At 42.1% G+C, this 18,616-nt stretch overlaps 1 protein-coding gene across 1 annotated transcript; it reads left to right on the forward strand.

The window, feature by feature from the left end:
• Positions 1-2,009: 2,009 nt before the first annotated feature.
• On the forward strand, positions 2,010-12,642 carry LOC137914603 (constitutive coactivator of peroxisome proliferator-activated receptor gamma-like). Its single transcript, XM_068758120.1, has 14 exons — positions 2,010-2,145; positions 2,577-2,767; positions 3,034-3,167; positions 3,331-3,453; positions 3,640-3,831; positions 3,973-4,243; positions 4,335-4,518; positions 4,653-4,754; positions 4,967-5,139; positions 6,908-7,000; positions 9,532-9,738; positions 9,923-10,052; positions 12,286-12,520; positions 12,612-12,642. The coding sequence occupies exons 1-14, from the start codon at positions 2,010-2,012 to the stop codon at positions 12,640-12,642; spliced, it is 2,202 nt and encodes a 733-aa protein (XP_068614221.1).
• Positions 12,643-18,616: the final 5,974 nt, after the last annotated feature.

Consider the following 18,616-nt stretch of genomic DNA (forward strand, 5'->3'; position numbering starts at 1 on the left):
TGCGTGTGTGTGTGTGAGTGTGTGTGTGTGTGTGTTGTTCATTCAGTTGAACAACTGTTAAGCCAGTGTGTGCCGCAGTGCTTTTAGTGTGTGTGTGTGTGCTTGTATGGTCAATTCTCTCCGGGGGTTAACTGCTGATCCAGTACAATTGGGAGGCATTGGGGGGGGGGGGGGGCAAGGTAGAGTGTAGGAGAAGGGGGAGGAAGTTAAAAAGAACACAAATAGACAACAGATCCAAATACTGATTTAGGATTAGTTGTATTTTACTTCTCATAGTTTGTATTCATACAGAAGGGATCCATGCATTGAATGGCAACCCACATGTCTACGAATACAATGCGAACAATACGAATAAAGTTAACACAAAAATGGTTTGGGATTATATAACAACATATTTCTATGATTACCGTAGATACTTTGCCTAACTATCCATTTCTGCTCTTCACAGAAACTAAACCACCTTTACTATAATTAATCATGGATTTGATTATATTTCATGGTTAGAGATATTAAACCAAATTATAAATAGAGATCTTCCACAGTCTGTAGTCAGTTCACTCCAGTCTAGAAAATGTAGTCGCTGTTCAGGGCAACTTTAAACCTTTCACTATCTTTAGAGCTGATTTGCCCAGCAGTGCTTGTTTTGTGTGAATGTTTTTTCAGTCTTTTATATCCTGTTCGTTTTAATCCTTGTTATGATTTGCTTGACTTTTTGGGCGGATTATGCTGATATTGTAGTTCACGCTTTATTGCGTAGAGTTTTCACAGCAACTAAAAATAGCAATTTTGTCCGATTATCAAACAACAACGAAACCAACTGTAGAACATTTAAATCTTGAATGCGAATGTGTGACTTTAAGACAAATGTTCGAAGAGGAAAAAAATAAAGCAGCTGATCAATTAACATAAGTGCATCCATAATGTTATGGTGATCACTTCATAGACCAAAAAATGAAAATCGAGTTTCGATTGGTGTTTTTGAAAGCAAACCTCCAACATATTCCGGAGTCTCCAGTCCAATCAAGGGATGACGCAGCTCCAGTTGACTGTTGATTGTCCTTCACAGCTAAAAAGCATCTGGCTGAGGGACGACAGATGCTGACAGCTGGACTGACATCTAGCATATGTCGCTTTCTTTATTCCTGCTTCTCTGACACAATAGTGTGGAAGAGACGGGGGGGCTTTGTGTAGTGAAAGTAGACCTAATAGCTTTGTAACTAAAGAAAAGAGCCCTCGTTGTCCACGAGAGCCTGGAGAGAAATTAGCCCATCTCTGACTGCAGGGAAATTATGACGGTGGTTCCATTCCATTTGTGATAGATAGATAGATAGATAGATAGATTCAAAAACAATAATTTTAAAGCTATAATTTAGTTAATAAAGTATATTAAGAAATAAAGAAATAAAAAAGAGGACAGAAACAACAATTGAGCATGATCTAATATGAATGAATGAATGAATGAATGAATGAATGAATGCTTTATCTATCTAATATTGTCCGTAACTTAAAGTATTAAGTAGATCAGTCGTTATGATCTCAATTATTAGAATCATCCATTTAATTCATATGTCCGGTATATCGCACATTGAAGGGCCTCGAGCGCCGAGCACGTGGCTTTTGTTTTGCAGCGTGATGACGTTTGACGCGAAACACCGGAAGTAATGTTGAATTTGAACCAAGAAAACACAACACGGGTACACACACTGCTGCTCGTGCACGCCTTGACTTTATAGTAAGTGCTTGTTGTGTGACGCAATAACAAATGGAAAACGCATTTACAGACAGTAACTTCTATTTAACACGTTTCGCGCGCACGAACAGGAAACGCTGCAGCTTCGGAATGCAGCTTAGTGGCTCGATGCTACCTGTCATGGTGCAAGTGTGTTTGCAGTATCAGTCTAAAATGGCAGATGTCACGAACAGTGTCAAATGCAGCTTCTTGTGCAGGTACCTCCGCAGCTTCTTGTGAATGAACTCCTGCTGTCTTCATCTGGTCTATTTCTGCAGGAATGGGCGTGAAAGGTCTTCAGTCCTTTGTGGAACGCTGCTGTCCAGAAGCCTGCGTGAGCGTAAACCTGAGAGAAATGGCTGCACAGCATGTTGCCAGGAGCAACCAGGACCGCGCAGCCTCACCGAACACGACCGGTTGAGTTTCAGTGTACAAGCGTGACAAAGAAATCATCCATGGTGTGAAGTTTAGGCTTCCACTAGCTGTACTCCTTCCTTATAGTTTGGGGAGGAGATGCAACGAAGCAAAACTCTTTATTATCCTAGATCATGAGCTATCAACAAATTATTTTCTGTAATACCAGATTCTAAAGCATATTATGAATGGATGACTCGTTTAGTGCTTGCTTCTTGTTATGTCGTGATAGTAATTTGTGATGGAGCAACCAGACATTCTCTTTACATTATAACTAAGCGTACTATTAATCATGTATGTGACGTATGTATGTAAACCAGGAATGTTGAGATATTTAGATAATGAAATTGCCTTGAAATGCAATATGTCGATCTTGTCCATGGGGGGGTGATCCAAAAACTGTGACTAATTACCGGTACTTTCTTACTTAAAGGCCCAATAATCGCTGTGGATGGTATGGCCTGCCTGCGCCACTGGTACTCATGTAAGGACTGGGTATGTGGGGGCCAGTGGAGGGAATACATGGATGTGCTGAGGAGCTGGGTGGGGGCCTTCACCTCGGCAGGCATCAGGCTGGTCTTTTTTTTTGACGGATTGGTGAAGGAGCAGAAGAGAGCAGAGTGGGTGAGAGAAGAAACCGTAAACCTGTGGTGTTCAATTCTTCTTTTTATTTTATATTTTTTAAACACATCTTATATTCCCACCTCTTGATAGACTGTTACTCTACTCATGTCAGCTTATAGCATTTGTTAGATTTTTTTTTAGCACCAACGTCATTCTCTGATAATAATTTCTTAGCCTTCAGAGCTTGAAAGCCGAACACACAAAAACATCTTGTTATTTTACTTACATCCTCATCTCTGGTTTACGACATCCTCTCCTGTCCACAGGTGAAGAGAAGACGCAGAGTGAAAGGGGAAATTAGTAAAATATTTCTTTACATGAAGGCACGTGGGCAGCAGCCTGGCAGAGAGCTCTTCTGTCTTCCTTCTGGTCTGGCAACTTTCACATCCTTTGCTCTCAGGTTAGGAAATAAAACACAGCCACACTCTTGTACATAATGTGTACCCCACAATCATGCAGTTAATAATGTGCTATAAAGAAGTGATGTTTTTCTATTTTTCTCTTAATATGAAATTATTCTTTTGATATTATTGCATTAATGTAGCTTGTCTTGCTCTTTAAAGGTCTTTGGGTCAGGAGGTATTTTCCTCAATCCAGGAGGCTGACTATGAGATTGCCAGCTACGCCTGTCAGCACAACTGTATGGGCATTCTGGGCCAGGACTCAGACTTCATCATATATGACAGGTTTTGCTCAGATTATCACATTGCACTATTAAACTTCTGTTTTTAAAAAATATACTTTTTAAAGTGCTGCAGAATGAATCGCACTGCGGAATTCGATGATCAATCGATAGTTTCTGGCCGTTTGCGTTGTTGCTCATGTTGATAAATGTGTCCGATATAAATAACAGTGTGTTTTATTTGTTAAAGCGCCCCCTACTTGTCTGTGGCAAAGCTCCAGATAGGGAGCCTCACTACGGTCCTGTATGATCGACGGCGGTTCTGCAGAAGCGTTGGCTTGACTGTTGCGCAGCTTCCGCTGTTGGCCTGTCTCCTTGGTAATGATGTAGTGTCGGAGGAGTGGATGCAGAACATCAGGAATGAAGCTACGGCAGCATACAGGTGTCTGGACCTTTTAGTTTAGGGTCTGCTGCTTATTGTTATTTGCCATCATTTCTCATTATCTTTGTCATTGTCTGAATTTAGTTCTAAGAAAATGAATATAATAAAATACTAACTGCCATTTTTTGTTACCCCCCCAAGGAGAAACAAACCTGCCCCACACCCTGGAGTTTCTCAGGGGCAGATGGTGCTTGCAGTATCCCACCTTGTGAGCTCGGTGTGGGACGGGCAGGAGAGAGAGAAAGGTCTGATCCCACAATCTCTGAATCTCTCAGCTTTCCAGAGAGAGATTCTGAAGAAGGGAATTTGCTGCTACTTACTGCCTGGACAGGAAGCCCTTCAGCGAGGTGACATCCCTGCGCTTCCCTCTACCCCTGCCTTTGAGAAATATGTTAGTCCGGACATATTAAAGGTATGTCCTCCGCCTCATTTTGCCGTCTTCATTTTGAGACAACCGAATGCCATGCTAGCAAGTCATTTGTGTTACTTGATGTTTTCCACAGGCGTGTAGAGAGAAGCATGTAGCAGGAGAGGGTTTCATGGTTTACAGCGTCCTGTGCGAGGGAGTCACTGAATGTAGCAACACTCTGGAGGATGAGGAGGACACCGAGTTGATACCTCAGGCCCTCGTCTACAAACGCTGCAGGCAGCTTATTTATGGCCTGTTGTTGTTGCACGGCCATGATGGTATGACAATACATTGGAATGGTTGCACGCATTCGTGCATTCAACATCTTAAATGCACATGCTGTGGCGACACAGTTCTGTGTCCTTCAAACTGGTGTTGCAAAGTAATTACTTTTTAAATTGTGTGTTTTCAGGCAGCAATGCTGACCTCCCTGCTGTGAAGGAATGGTTTGTCTACCCTGGAAACCCTCTGCAGGAAGCCGACGTTGTCCGCCCTCTCTTAGCCGGTCTCCCATGTACTGCCTCTGGTATGAGACGAAATCTCATTTCCATCTCGTTACAGCAGCAAATTACTGCTTAATTAAATAGTGACAAAGCTATTCGTGATCATTAGCCACCAAAATAACTTTGAGAACTTGTTCTGCTTAATATGTCACACACGCGGCATTCCATGTGTTTTTACTTCTGTTGACTGGCAGCATTTTGTCTTGCTGTCCCAATGTTGCAGGTGACATTCCCAGTCTGGACTTGCTGTGGTTTTCTTCTGGTCCTGAGGTTTCAGCTCTTCGTCTGACATCCTTCCTGTCGATCTTTGACTGCCTTGACTTCTCTGAGCTGCGTGGAGCTATTGAAGACTCTCTGTTGGCTGCTTTATGCCTGGTCACTTACACAGTCCTCCAAGTAATGCGGATATTTTCTTTTTGCTTTGCTTTTAATTTTTTTGTTGGTATTGATTCCACTCCAAAGTGTAACAAAAATAAGGAAAACACGCGTCATAATCTAGATGTATAAACGTGTAATCTTTTAGAAATAGATGTCAAAAATCCACATCTGCGATTTCTACCGGTACATACAATGTTTATTTGTTTTCATGAATCACATTCATTTGTCAGTCAGTACATTTATGTACCGGTACATAGAAACAATCATAAAGTAGTTATTTGTAACTGATTGTAAATGACACTGAGTGTCTACTCTGATGCTAAATTACCGTTTGCTCTACTTCAGCCTGGGCGTTGCTGAAAAACATCGCCACCGCTGGTTCATATGACTGTTTTGGTTTTCGCCGGTGGGGCTGCCCATTTGCATCTCAGCCTACAATCAATACGTTGAGCTCTTAAATGAGAGCCCTTGAACACATTGAAGTCGGCTTGCATTTCAGTCATGATAATAGTCAGTGTTTGGGCAGCAAGGCTGCACCTGGTGATTTCTGTCAACACGAGTCAAAAGGACACATTTATTTGATGACCGTTAAACACTGCTTTTGATTCGGGCTTTAAACTCTGCAACATATACAACAATTATTCTCCATTTGCCAGCCTGCAATGAAGTTAAACACGACTTGTTGATGGTCTCATTTGTCATCAAGTGTTTGTTACACACGGCAGTCCGCATCATCCACGTCAGCTTTTACGTCAACAAGCGCTCTGATAACCATCCAGGGGGATTTCAATATCTCACGAGCTGTTTCTTTATTCATCTTGGAACAATTGGGTCGGTATTTTCCGTTGCAAAGTTGACATTATAAACTGTTGTTTCTCCTTGTAATCCCGGTGAAACACCTTGTTTTCTGAGAGAGAGCGCAGAGATTTGTGCTTTGACGTCATATGACTGAGCTGCAACGCAACAGAGATCACAGGATCAGATCACCTGGGTAAAGGTGCGGTTTCACATTTTACAGGAGCTAAACAACAATTATACAGTAGATACTTTGACGTGTTCTTTAATATGTCAGAGAATAACTCATGGATCTGGATGACACATGATATTGGAGGGATTGCATTTATCAGTGTGTGCAATATAGCAGCCTTCTCCCAGCTGCTATACAGAAACAAACAGGGCTGGAAACCTGCCTGCTTCCACCAGCGTGTAGCTGAGATGGTGATACAGATCGGTTCCAAAAGTTTCATGTATCTTGTTAATCCACCTGTCATGTCAGCTCAAGCTACCAAGGTAAACACTTAAAAGTGGATTCGTAACCCTTCATCTTTGCCAGTTGGACTCGACTTTACAAACCGAAATTGACTCGACACACCCTTTCAGAAAGACAGAATTGATCCTCTCAAGGAAGGGAAGACCGTCAGGCATCTTTCCAGACCGTTAGTTCGAGCAGACAGACTTGGCACTTGGAGCCAGTTATTTAAATGACAGACAGGCAGGAGAGCTGCTCTGACGGACCATTAGACGAGTGGACGGGCTAACAGACAACATGAGCTATTGTTGTCAGATCAGGACTGCATTCGCATTCCCTCGTTCCTAAACCGCTACGGGGTTTGTTTGTGTTGTAAACAACTGGGCAGCATTGTTTCCGCACTGAGCATCATTTCTTTCTCTGTTGAGTTGTCGCACAGAGAGCAGACAATACAAACGGACCCAGACAGAAGCCGCATCGGGGTGTGACTGCATCGGCTAACCATGTATTTGTGTGTGTGTGTGTGTGTGTTTTTAGGTTCAGACGTTGTCTGAGGAGGACGTAGATGCTTACCTGAGTCAGGCTGTGTGTCTGAGACTAAAATCCCCCCAGGAGCTTCAACAGATCAAGGTCAGAAGCAGGTGTAAACACAAGCAACACAATGATTTTATTTATTTTTTTAGAAGATTTTTTTTTTACTGGTTTTGAAAAAGAGCAAATCCATTTTTGAACTTTCATCCAAATGTTTTGTCCCCATAAACCTGAGAGTAGTTTCCTCTTGCATAAAGACAAAATGAAAAGTTTACAGTAAACACGTTGTGGAAAACCCGGCTCAGAAAAATGTCTTCATTGACAAAACGGAGTCCCAAACAAACAATTTCTTTTTAATAAATGTGGTTGCAAAGATGACTTTTTGTAAGTTTTTGAAAAAAATCAAGCCAATTTCTCACTATTTTAGAATTTAAAAAGGTTCCGTTTCCTGGTTTAAATTTTTTTTTTACGTGCATTTGAAAAATGAAATCGTACAATTTTGCAGACACAATGTGAAAGAGATGCTTTGCTGCGGTATCGCTGCAACAGCTGAGGTAACTGAAGTCAATTTGTGATCATTATTACTGTCTTTTCTTTATAGCTGATGATCAAATAATGGGAACTTTAAGTGCAGCTCCTCTTTAGTAGATAAAATACAGAAAAATATAATGTCAGTGAAAATGAGTTTTTTCACAGTTTAAATGTGTAGATAGAATTTCTAATTTGGATCTGAATCGATCATTCAGCCAGTCAGTCATACCCCCGTCGTCTCACTGCGCCTTCAGTGATCTTGGCTGATCTGACTAATGAACGGAGAAGAATCGTGCTTCCCAGTTAAGGGACGCGCTGCCTGCTGCCTTGCTGTGGTTCCATTTATTTATCATACTTGTGTGTAACAATTTGTATTTGAGCTGTTTGTCTGTTTTACATAATCATTAGTGCTTGTTGTTGATTTGACTTTACTGTCTGGGGGAGGGTCAGAGCATGAGTTTAACTTCATACCCCCCCCCCCCCCAACACACACACACACCAACAGTGGAAATGAATATTCAGTTTCACACACAAAGAGAAAACAAAGATAAGAATATATAATATGTGTCACACCATTTGTGTGTGTGTGTCTGTTTAGGAGAAAGGGTTTGTGGGTAGCTTTTGGGATGCATCAGTTTCATTTCAACATTCCTCCCCATGGGACTGTGTGTGTGTGTGTGTGTGTGTGTGCGTGCGTGCGTGTCTGACAGTGTGCTGGCGACAGCAGCCTGTCTGTCTTGGCTAACGCTCACCACATGGAGCTATTTACACCAAGCACGCTCCACCCCGCTGGACGGACACACACACACACACACACACACACACTTGTGTCTTTCTTTCTCTCTCTCTCTCTTTGTGTGTTCTCATGATCTTTCACTTTTGACACTTTACTACTTTTTCTTTTTCTGTCTTCGGGTTGCTCTGTGTGTTTTTCTCTCTTTGTGTGTTTGTGTGCTCCTTCAGGCCATTGTTCCAGAAGGTAAAGCTGTGTTTGACTGGAAGCAGGTGGCAGGCAGGGCTGTCTGAGTGTGTGTGTCTGTAACTGTCTGCGTGTGTGTGTGTGTGTATACACATAATCGCCATTATCAGTAGTGCTATCTGCCGGAGGACAGGTGAGAGCTGAAAGCACGCACGCACACACGCACACACACACACACACACACACACATACACGCACACGCAGGACATCTGCCTGCTGTTGTTACCGTTAGCTTGCTCCCTTCGCCCTCGTCCTCCTTTTTTTATTGTCCTCTTCAAGTTTCTTGTTTCTCCTCCCTGCTGCCGTTTCTTCTCAGTGATTTGACATTAAATGTTATCTTTATGGAGTTACCTATCAACCTGTGGGTGTGTTACCTCAACCAGGGAGGTTATGTTTTCATCAGAGATCGTTTAGTGGGAGGGTCGGGCATGTGGAAGCCAAGAAACCATTAAACTCTGGCTTAAAATATTTCTTTAACCACTGGGGTGGGACTTTTTTTTTTAATTGTAGCAGAGGGCATGCAGCTTTAAATCATCCCATTTTGCTTCTTTATTTTTGGTATGACATTGGTCACACCCCCAAACTTCAAAAGAAAACAACATTAACAAAGGTTTTTTGTTCTTGTTCCTATTGCGACTCTATAAAGCACCGGTTGTGTATTATTCACAGAAAACACTGCAGCTGTCAGACAAACTCTTTCAAATTTTAGAAATTTATTACCTCCGCCTTCGTGGAGTAATAAAAAGTGATCCAGAATCTGTATCTGTAGCTTCATCAGTGTTGAAAGCGTTCAGCTTTCACTTGGCCGAAGATCCAAACCTACACAAACTTGTTGTCAACATTTCTAAATAGCATACATGATATATAAATAATAATAACAATATATATATAAATCCTCCTCCTACCGGCTGATGTGATTTTAATGCCACTTCTCCCTTTTTGCTTTGTGAACCTTTGAGCTGATTTTATTGTCTTGTGCGGTGAAGTAAAGGACGAGCAGCTGGCGGCTCAAACGCGAGTCGCTTTAGCTGCACTCGTGGTATCAGTATCAATCCTCAAAATAAAAATGGATTTCCAACGAAATGTAAACCCTGATGTTATTTTCTTCCTTTGCCCTCAGCTGCCTTTCATCTCTAGTCGCGCGGTGCAGCTGGGGTCTCTCTATGTCAGAGGGCTGAGCCACCTGCTCGGCGCAAACTGTGCCAGCGGCTGCCCGCTGCCCAGCGCTGCCCTGATGCCTTGGCACAGCTTCGACGGACGGCTGTTCCACTCAAAGTACCTGCTGGCACACAACGACACAGAGAAAACAGTGTTGCTGGACAACAGCGTGAGTGGAAACACAAAAAAGGGATTGTGAGTGTAAAGGTTGTGAAATTGTAGTGAGAGAAGCAACGTGGCAAAGTTCGAACTCATGTACTTGTATGCTGTTTGTGTATTTACAACATATGAACAGCACAGTTTTGTTTCTGTGCAATCCAAAGTGAATTTTTTCTGCTTGTCTTTCTCTCCAGCCGTCTTGTTTGTCGCTGTTTGTCTGCCTGAGAGAAAAACTAATGGAAGCCTGCAGGAAGCGAGGCAGAATCCTGCATTCTGGGAGAAAAGCAGCAGAAAAAAGTCATAAACCCACAGCAGGACACTCAGGTGAGACATGACTGACAGACCTGTCTTCATATAGACCCGCCTGCGATCAGACTCTCTCTGTTTTAACATTTCAATAGCATCAAGATTAGTCACGTTCATCATTTCACAATCAAGTTGATCATTTTGTTCGAATTCTATTTTTATCTGCTCAATTAGGAAGAACAAAAGGCAGAAAATGTGTTTTGCATAATATTCTTCTTTGTAAATATACATTCTGATTTAGATATTAGCAACATCCAAATGGATTTAAAAACATTTGTTTGTATAATAACATGTCAAATATGGTCTGGAAAGGAATTAACCTCAAACTGCTATAATACATCCTGGCTTTGAATTCAAATCTAAAATAGTTAAGATAGCTTGTGATGCTTTCTAACTTTTCATTTTCCCCAGATGCAGTAATGTTTCCTCTACTCAGAATGCTGTCTTTTTAGGATGAATTTTCTTTCCTACATTTTTATCTCCTTCCTCTTACCCAACCTTCTGTTTGGTGTCATTTAACCTAAATATGCTACCATTTTAGTTTAGAAAAGGTTTTGAGCTTGTGGCCATCACGCTTAAACAAAGGTTAGGGAGGAAGGAAAAAAAAAAACTAAATTAAGAAATGTTATGATGTTTCTAGTGCGCTGGTGGCCCAATGGGAAAGAAGAATTCCATGTAACCGCAATGTCCTCAATGCAAATCTGACTGGGAAGCTCTCTCTCTCTCTCTCTCTCGTTTTAAATCTCCTTCTATGCTGTAAATGTTCCAATGCAGAGACAAAATGCCAAACACAAGCAGCACCAAAGTAACGTTAATTTCTCTGCGGTATTTCAGGTAGTTTAGTTCGGTATTTTGTTCATGATCACTGCTCAAAGAATAGAGACCTCAGGAGGCCGCCTGAGATCTGAGCAGCAGAAGAAAATCACCCATCTTGGAAATTGAGGAAAATTCTCCTGGACAAACAAACGAAAAGAATCAGAACGATAATCTGTCTGTGGTTGTAGTTCTCCGGTGTCCCTCAGAGTACCACATTACCCAGAGGGCCGTGCAGTAATGAGCTCCATGTGTGCTGTGGCCTTCGAGCGCACCACAGTGTGTGTGCGCGCATACACGTGCATGCGTGCATGCTTGGAACCGAGACTTGCTTTGTCAGTGCACTAGTAATAGTAGGTTTCTGTTTATAGGCTGAGAGAGCTCTATTTTAAGACGCATATCAAGGCTAACTGATTACAGACTTCCCTCCCCTCGTACGCTCCCCTTCCCCACCGTCGTCCTCCTTTTATTTATCTCTCATTCTCTTTTTCTTTTCATTATTTTGTACCGCTGGGGCAGCCTTCTCGTGTTTTTAACGGCGACACCTCCCTGGATATGTTAGTGTGCTTGTGCGATAGGCATACTCTTCCATTCCTCTTCATTCATCTGCACTGCATGTTAATGCCGTCTGTCGGTGGACGAGACGTGCCACTGTGCCCTTGTTGGTGCCAGAGAGCGGTTCGTCTCGGAAGACGACTCAGCAGTAGCGCATGAAATGTGAGCCTGTAGTTTCTATTGAACCCTGTGACTTACAAACCCTTTGAGGGCGGTTCTTTGTGCGCCATGTTGGCGCATAGTCTCAGAATTGCGCCAAACTGTCTGCTTTTTGCCCAAGTCAACCCTTGTGGGTCTCATGAGGATGCTTCTGGTTTTACAGATGGAGGGCTGTGCACTCTCTGTACCTCAGTGTTTTGTTTCTGCCAGACGCAGACACCAGTCATTACTACAGAATTGTGGGGATATGGAGCGTGTGTGTGTGTGTGTGTGTGTGTGTGTGTGTGTTGGAGAGAGAGGCACAGAGGGTACGAGTTTGCGTGAGAGCAGTGGTGGCGCTATGTGGTATCATTGAGGGCCCGGTTTGGTTTCTGTTTGGAATCAGGCCTGATGTTTAGTCTCCTCAGCAAATATCTCCTCTGCCTGCTTGTCCTAGAAATCAGATTTTTTTCTTTGTTCGAGTTTTTACATGTTTAAAAGCATTTTTAAAATGGTTTTAAAATCAGTTGTATTTATGCTTATTTGTAGTCTTATTTTGCTGTATATTTTAAACGTCTCTACTCTACTACTCTGTGTGCTCAGTGATGCTGCTGGAACCCTAATTTCCCCGAGGAGTTGATAAAGTTTTCTCTATCTATCTCTTTAATTTCCAAATGAAGAGAATGTCATCAGCACGTATTCATTTTAAGGCTAATTTTGTTTGTTTGTTATTTCTTACTTTCAGATCAGGCAACAGGTGACGGTGAGAGGTGGAGGGAAATGGAAATGGCAGAGACAACAAGAGACAACAAGAGGCAAGATCAAAGCCAATTCAGAGATAGACGTTGGGAAGGAGGAGGAGGATTGAGAGGAAGTCATCTTTTTCACTCCCAACCTCATTTCTATAATGATGGAGGACCTCCAAAACAATCCAGAAGACGACCACACTGCACTGGAGGAAGATACCGACTGGCACCGCGGTAATTCCAGCATGGAGCTGAAATGTCTTTTCCTCCAGTGTTTATTCTGTTCTGTATACCTGACCTGTTGTGTTTTCCTGTCTCCACTCAGATGGTCACAGCCTCCTCCACCCGGAATGTAACATGAATGTGAACAGAGGGGAGTGAAGTGGAAGATTAAAAAGCGAGGATTTGACAAGTTTGGAGGATGGGAAAGATGCGGTGAAAGGAGTGAAGGAATCACATTTCTTTAAGCAAACGGATTAGGAAATTACCTGCCAGGAATGTTTGTCTAAAGGATGCAGTAGGAAGAGAAACGGGGATCAAGATTCGACAGATTGGAGGGATTAGGATTTAATCTGGCATTTTAACTTCAGTTTGTCATCTCCGAATAATCTTGTAGAGGTACTTCAAAGTAAATAATTTAAAACCCCTTCCTTTATCTGCAGTATCTCTCCTTATTGTGAAGAAGATGAACAGCGTTTGTGTGAATTCACTAAAACTAGAGTGGCTCAGAAATGAGCTAAATCAAACAGAGACTAAGAAGTGGATTAATGGCTGATCCTCAAATCTGTTTTTCCTTCTCATCAGGGACACTTAAAGGGCAAAAATCCGAAAAGCTGTGTATAGCCAGTGGCAAAATCCGTTTAATTGCACAGACAAAAAAAAAGGCTGCGTCAAATATTACCTGAAATGGGATATCAGTGCGGGAAATCTCTACACCTCTATAAAGCGATGCTATTTGTGACATGTACAAAGCAAATTTAAGCAAACAGAGTTTCTGCATGTGATATGATTTACTGGACGCTAATAGAGAAAGAGGTTCATATCAAACTCTATTATTACCCCCGGCAAGGACGGTATGTTTTTGCCAGCTTTTATCTGTCTGTCTGTCTGTTAGCAAGATAACTCAAAACATTACAGATGGATCTTGATGAGATTTACAGTAAATGGGAATCTTCGGGGATGATCCAGAAGCGATCCTGGAATCTGGATCTCTTTGACAGTTTTTCAGTTAATGGAACTTCAAAATCTGTTCCTCGATATGTCGGTTGATTATTAATCTATGTTTATGGAATTTTACACAATCATGTAGGGTGGGAACCTCTATTTTACCACCGAATGTCATCCGGATTGGATCCGGATTGAGGATATTATCACAATGTTTTGGAGAAAATGGGGGTACACTTGCGTTTTGGAATACTGTGCATTTAATATTAGAGATAGAGATTTCTAACAAGTGTCGTATTATAGCTAAGTCGATTCCACGCCGGAGCAGGTCAACAGATTTGTTACATCCATCAAGGAGGTCGACCTCGGAGAAGATACATGGACGTAGTGGCCTTTGGTCTATCGCCATCTTTCGCCCCTGCACAGGCCCCTTCCCTCCTCCTCTTCTCCCTCTCTGTTTTTGAATGAATGCTCCCTGACTAGTGGAACATATGCTGCTGGTTGTTTAATACCCTCCCTCTGAGTAAGAGCGCATCCAAGTGTGTGTCTGTGTGTGTGTAAGACAGAGAGTGTTGTAGGAGTCGGGACTGTGTGCCTCTCCTCGTGTGGATACCAGTGTGTGTGTGTGTGTGTGTGTGTGTGTTCACTGAAACATATGCCTCCTGTTGCACATCGGCCATCTGTTCCTTGAATGGACTGATGGAGTGCTGCTGTAACCATGGCAATAGGCAATTCAGTCAAATAGCCTGTCAAGCAACCCCTGGCTCGCTCTCCCTCCCTCCCTCCCTCTCTCTCTCTCTCTCTCTCTCTCTCTCTCTGTGTGGGGTTGGATATGTTTATGTTTAGGAATTGACTGGAAAGCTGAAGGAATTCCCACATGTTGATGAAATGAGGTTGACCCTTCAAGGTTCCTATACATTATTCTATTTTTACTTTAATCTCTGCATTCACACACACTTTTTTAAAACGCTTTAGCCGAGTTCTTCAGGTTTGAAGGAGACAAAATGGACGTTTAGAACCGCAATTTGAACTCTATTATAAAGATCGGCAATGATTACTTTAAATTGTCGGCAGGACTGTTGAACAGATTTTTTTATGAAATCCTTTGGAGACAAAGGGTGAGGAACCTAAAGAATAATCCAACTTTTGGAGGTAATTGAAACTGAGCAGCTTTGCTGGAATTCCTGTCGCTCTTATAAAAAAGTGTGTTTTCATGTTTTTGAATTATCTAAAAGAAGCTCCCAAAGACTTCAGGTTAGTTATCCTTCGTTATAATCACTGAATAATGAAAAAATATTTTCTGACTTTTGAATCGTTATGTATATTTAAAAACGGTTAAGCTAAAATATACTTTGAAAATTGGCTATACAGTAGTTATACTTTTAATTCAGTTGGTTAATCATGAAAACAGACGTGCATAATCTAATTTGTGCTGACAGCCAGATACGGAAACACACACACACGCACACACACACACACACACACGCACACACACAGTGGAAATGAATATTCAGTTTCAACTGTCTAACCACTTGTCTATTCATTTGTATCCCCAGTCAGACCATTCAGCAGCCCCACCTACCCGCCACACACACACACACACACACCCTGCTCCACCCAGTGCAGTAGTCTGCTCACCATATGTCAGCCCATCTCCTCTGAGATATTTCTCCTGGGACCCCCACCTCTTTAATGAATACTTGGTGGGGGGCTCTGCAAACTGTCCGATCTCAAGGAATGTGCTGTAAAGGGGCATCAAAAACAGGCGAATTAACAAATGAATAGATTAATAGTCGTTTCTGAGTTCTTGTGATGTGATTATGTAAAAACATCATTACCTCAGAGTATTGATTTGCTTTCACATTTGCAGTGACAAAGAGATGAGGGTTACAAAATATTGAATAATGCAGACAGGAAATGTTAAACTCCAAATTAGTATTCAACAAAGTGGTATACAACTCCACAAAATGCCTTCAGTCACCACATAAACAACCAGAGGGCACTTGGAGAGCACATCATTTACCACCTACTATGGTGACATCATAAACGGCCCTCCTCCGCTTCTGAATTGTTTGGCATGGTGATGACATTTTTCAAGTATAGCACTTCACTGAAAGAACTTTGACTATGTGAGAAACGTAATACCAAGCCAACAAGAGGCAGGGAAGTAGGCTGGGTCATGGCGTCACCATAGTAGGATTTGTGGGGAAAAAATAAATCCTGGACCCAAACCTTTCTGGATAAGCTTCAAAACCTGCTCCTCTCCCCAAGGCCCAGATTTAAACAGAATTCAATTTAAATGTGTTCAAATCAGTTTGAATCAAAACTCCTTACGAGCAAACACACACAAAACAAACACAAGAAATCACATTACCTCTTCCAACTCTCATTGGCAGGGGCAGGACATAGCAAAACTTGATTTCCGTTGTAACATTTTCAGTATTTTTCAATGTCATATAGATTAGATCAGATTAGACACTTGCCCAATGAAGAGTTAAAAGACACTTTTAATGGCATAGGAAATATATGAACCCTCGGACCTACATAGCTCAAAGTAGAATCACTTTTTCATTGTAAATAAGTTGGTTGAGGGGATTCATACATTTGAGAAAAACGCCTTCACTTCCATTCATGTGGAAGGAGATGCTGTCCCGGGGTGGGCTATCCCATCTGGCCTCAGGTCTTGTTTGCGTCCTTTAGAAAGACCTGCAGAATGTGGCTAAAGAGAAGGCCATCTGGGCTACCACGTTTGATCTGCTATATCACTGAAATTCTGGACAGGAAGACCACACACATGGATGGATGGACGGACAAGCGGACGGATGGATGGATTTTTTTCTTGTTTTATTTTTGCTCATCTCATATCAATAATATTTCAGCAGATGAAATGAAAGAATGTCCCACACTGTCTCCGTCTGTGCATGTCCATGCAGTGAAATGTTTTGCATGTACATTAAAGCTTTAAAAACGTTGTCAAAAGGCATCGTAAGTTCTTTTACTGGGCTGCACAGCATCAAAAGAAGACCCAGCAAACCCCTCTCTTACTACACATGGCATGGGTGTAACTGGAGAGTCCTCCTGTTTTGGCAGCATAGATTCATTCCATGTTGTGGTGTTTTGTGTTTGAGCCCAAATTATAATCATGGTTGAATGTCAACCATCTAAATTGCTCCCCGTGTTGTTGGGCTCTCACCACTGTCTCCAAGGTCAGACGTGCCTTAAATATATAAGTTACTTTTTCATCAGAAATTCTTTTGTTGTTATTAGTGGCAATGCGCATTAATTCTTGTCCATCAGAGCCGTGGTGAGTGCTACTCACGCCAGAAGACAATTACTATCCTGATTTAGTCAATGTTCACCCTTCAACAACAGAAAATAACACGGTTTCATTTCCCAGGGTGTGACTGTCTGATCCACCGACTCAGCTCATTCCAGCCTTCTCCTCTCATGAGCTCATGCTGCTAATCATCTCATCAGATCTGCCTGCTCTCTACAGTATAGGACCCCCCAAATGGCTAGAAGAAGGTGAATACTTTCCTTCTGCAACCATTGTTTGCTCTTCCTATTGTTAAAATTAAGACATGTTGTTTTGTTTTCACCGTCAGTCATTGGTCTCAGCCTTCCAGCTCCACAACGCATGTGAGGGAAATGCCCATATGAGTGTGGGGTGTGGGATTGGTATTACCTGAAAAACAACTCCAGAAGATATGCATTCAATCCAAAATACATATTGATGAAATAGCGTGTATTAACAAGAGTAACGGTTCAGTCTGTGTTTGTGTAAGCCCTGTTTTCACTTTATACACAGTACATGTTTCTGGTATTTTCTACACTAAAGTAAATACTACACAGAAAGTGAAAACACTTTGATGATGAATGCAGCCGTGCACATGGAATTAATTCTGCTGCAAATGTTCCTGTAAACACAATCATCAGTTGCATGCTCAGGCTGTCCCCCTGCTGCTGGAAACGGCCATGCCTTTTCCACTTCTCCATGGCATTCCTGTGTTAATACATGAATCATGACACTTTGACTTGAGGGATCTCTTTCTTCCTTTCCTGCACTCTCATTCCCATCTTTCTTTCTCGCTTGTTTCTCTCTTTAACGCCTTAATCTTTCACAGATGACTTTGTGTGGGGACTTCCTCTGAAGTGCTGGTAGGTCACATGCATGACGACCAGGTTAACAAGCAGGCAGGTTTGGGTAGGCGGGGACATGAGGTCATGGTCAAAGGTCGGGATAACAGGGAAATCCCAGAGCTTATTGCGGGGACACACACAAGGTAGGATAATAACTCCAGAAATCTGCTTTGATCTGCATCTTGTTTGCAGGTGACAAAGGGCGAGTATTATAAGTTACAATACTTTGGTAAGACGGAGCAGTGTTACACTGCCTACACAAAAACATGTGTAGCGATGGGTCTTCTTAGTGGACCAGCTTGTATTCCCCATCCCCTTTTACTGTAGCACATTCTCTGGGTGAGAAGGGCAACCGTCTCATTTCTTTTGGCAATGCTTATTTCTATCGCCAACCAAAACAACTGGGTTGTGAATTGAACACAGAACTCAATCAATCAAAAAGAGCAAGACTGAGAATGCATCATTAAAAAAGGAAAACTAGTAGTTAAACTGTCCGTAAAGGTCTGTCTCACTGTGGTGGCGTCTCCCTCTGTGTAAATCACAGTTGTGGCTGTAAACGCCGGACTGGAAACTCTTTGATGAAACTAGGAGGCCACTTTCATCAAAACCATTGGCTCACTGATATCTGCAGACAAACAGGGATTGTTGAAGTCAGAACAGCAGTTCAGTAACTTTGATGAATAAAAAATATATCTGGCTTTAACGAGTATGGATGTCGAACCGGTTCAACGAGTATTCTGATCAAAGAAATCTCTTAAAGTGGTGTGGGCATGTTAAGTTGGGCTTTAGGGTGTCACAGTTGTGACGTTAGCGTGCCTGCTTGATTGCTAGTGCATGCACACACACACACACACACTGGTTGTGATTGGGGTAAAATAGCACAATAAATAAACTGATTACCCCTCAACAGGTACATGCCGCCTCATCCTGCGCTTTAATCAGTGCAGACACTTCCCTTTAGCATGGGACTGATAAACACACACACACACACACACACACACCCATTGTACTTTAATGTCCACTGCT

Source organism: Brachionichthys hirsutus, unplaced genomic scaffold, assembly GCF_040956055.1.
Source record: "Brachionichthys hirsutus isolate HB-005 unplaced genomic scaffold, CSIRO-AGI_Bhir_v1 contig_177, whole genome shotgun sequence".
Classification (NCBI taxonomy): Eukaryota; Metazoa; Chordata; class Actinopteri; order Lophiiformes; family Brachionichthyidae; genus Brachionichthys; species Brachionichthys hirsutus.

Bases quoted from the DNA above. Each gene is read 5' to 3' on its own strand.
- LOC137914603 (XM_068758120.1), top strand. From the start codon at position 2,010: ATGGGCGTGAAAGGTCTTCAGTCCTTTGTGGAACGCTGCTGTCCAGAA. The intron at 7,001-9,531 runs GTCAGAAGCAGG...CTTTGCCCTCAG, and splicing joins AGGAGCTTCAACAGATCAAG to CTGCCTTTCATCTCTAGTCG. The intron at 12,521-12,611 runs GTAATTCCAGCA...GTCTCCACTCAG, and splicing joins AGATACCGACTGGCACCGCG to ATGGTCACAGCCTCCTCCAC.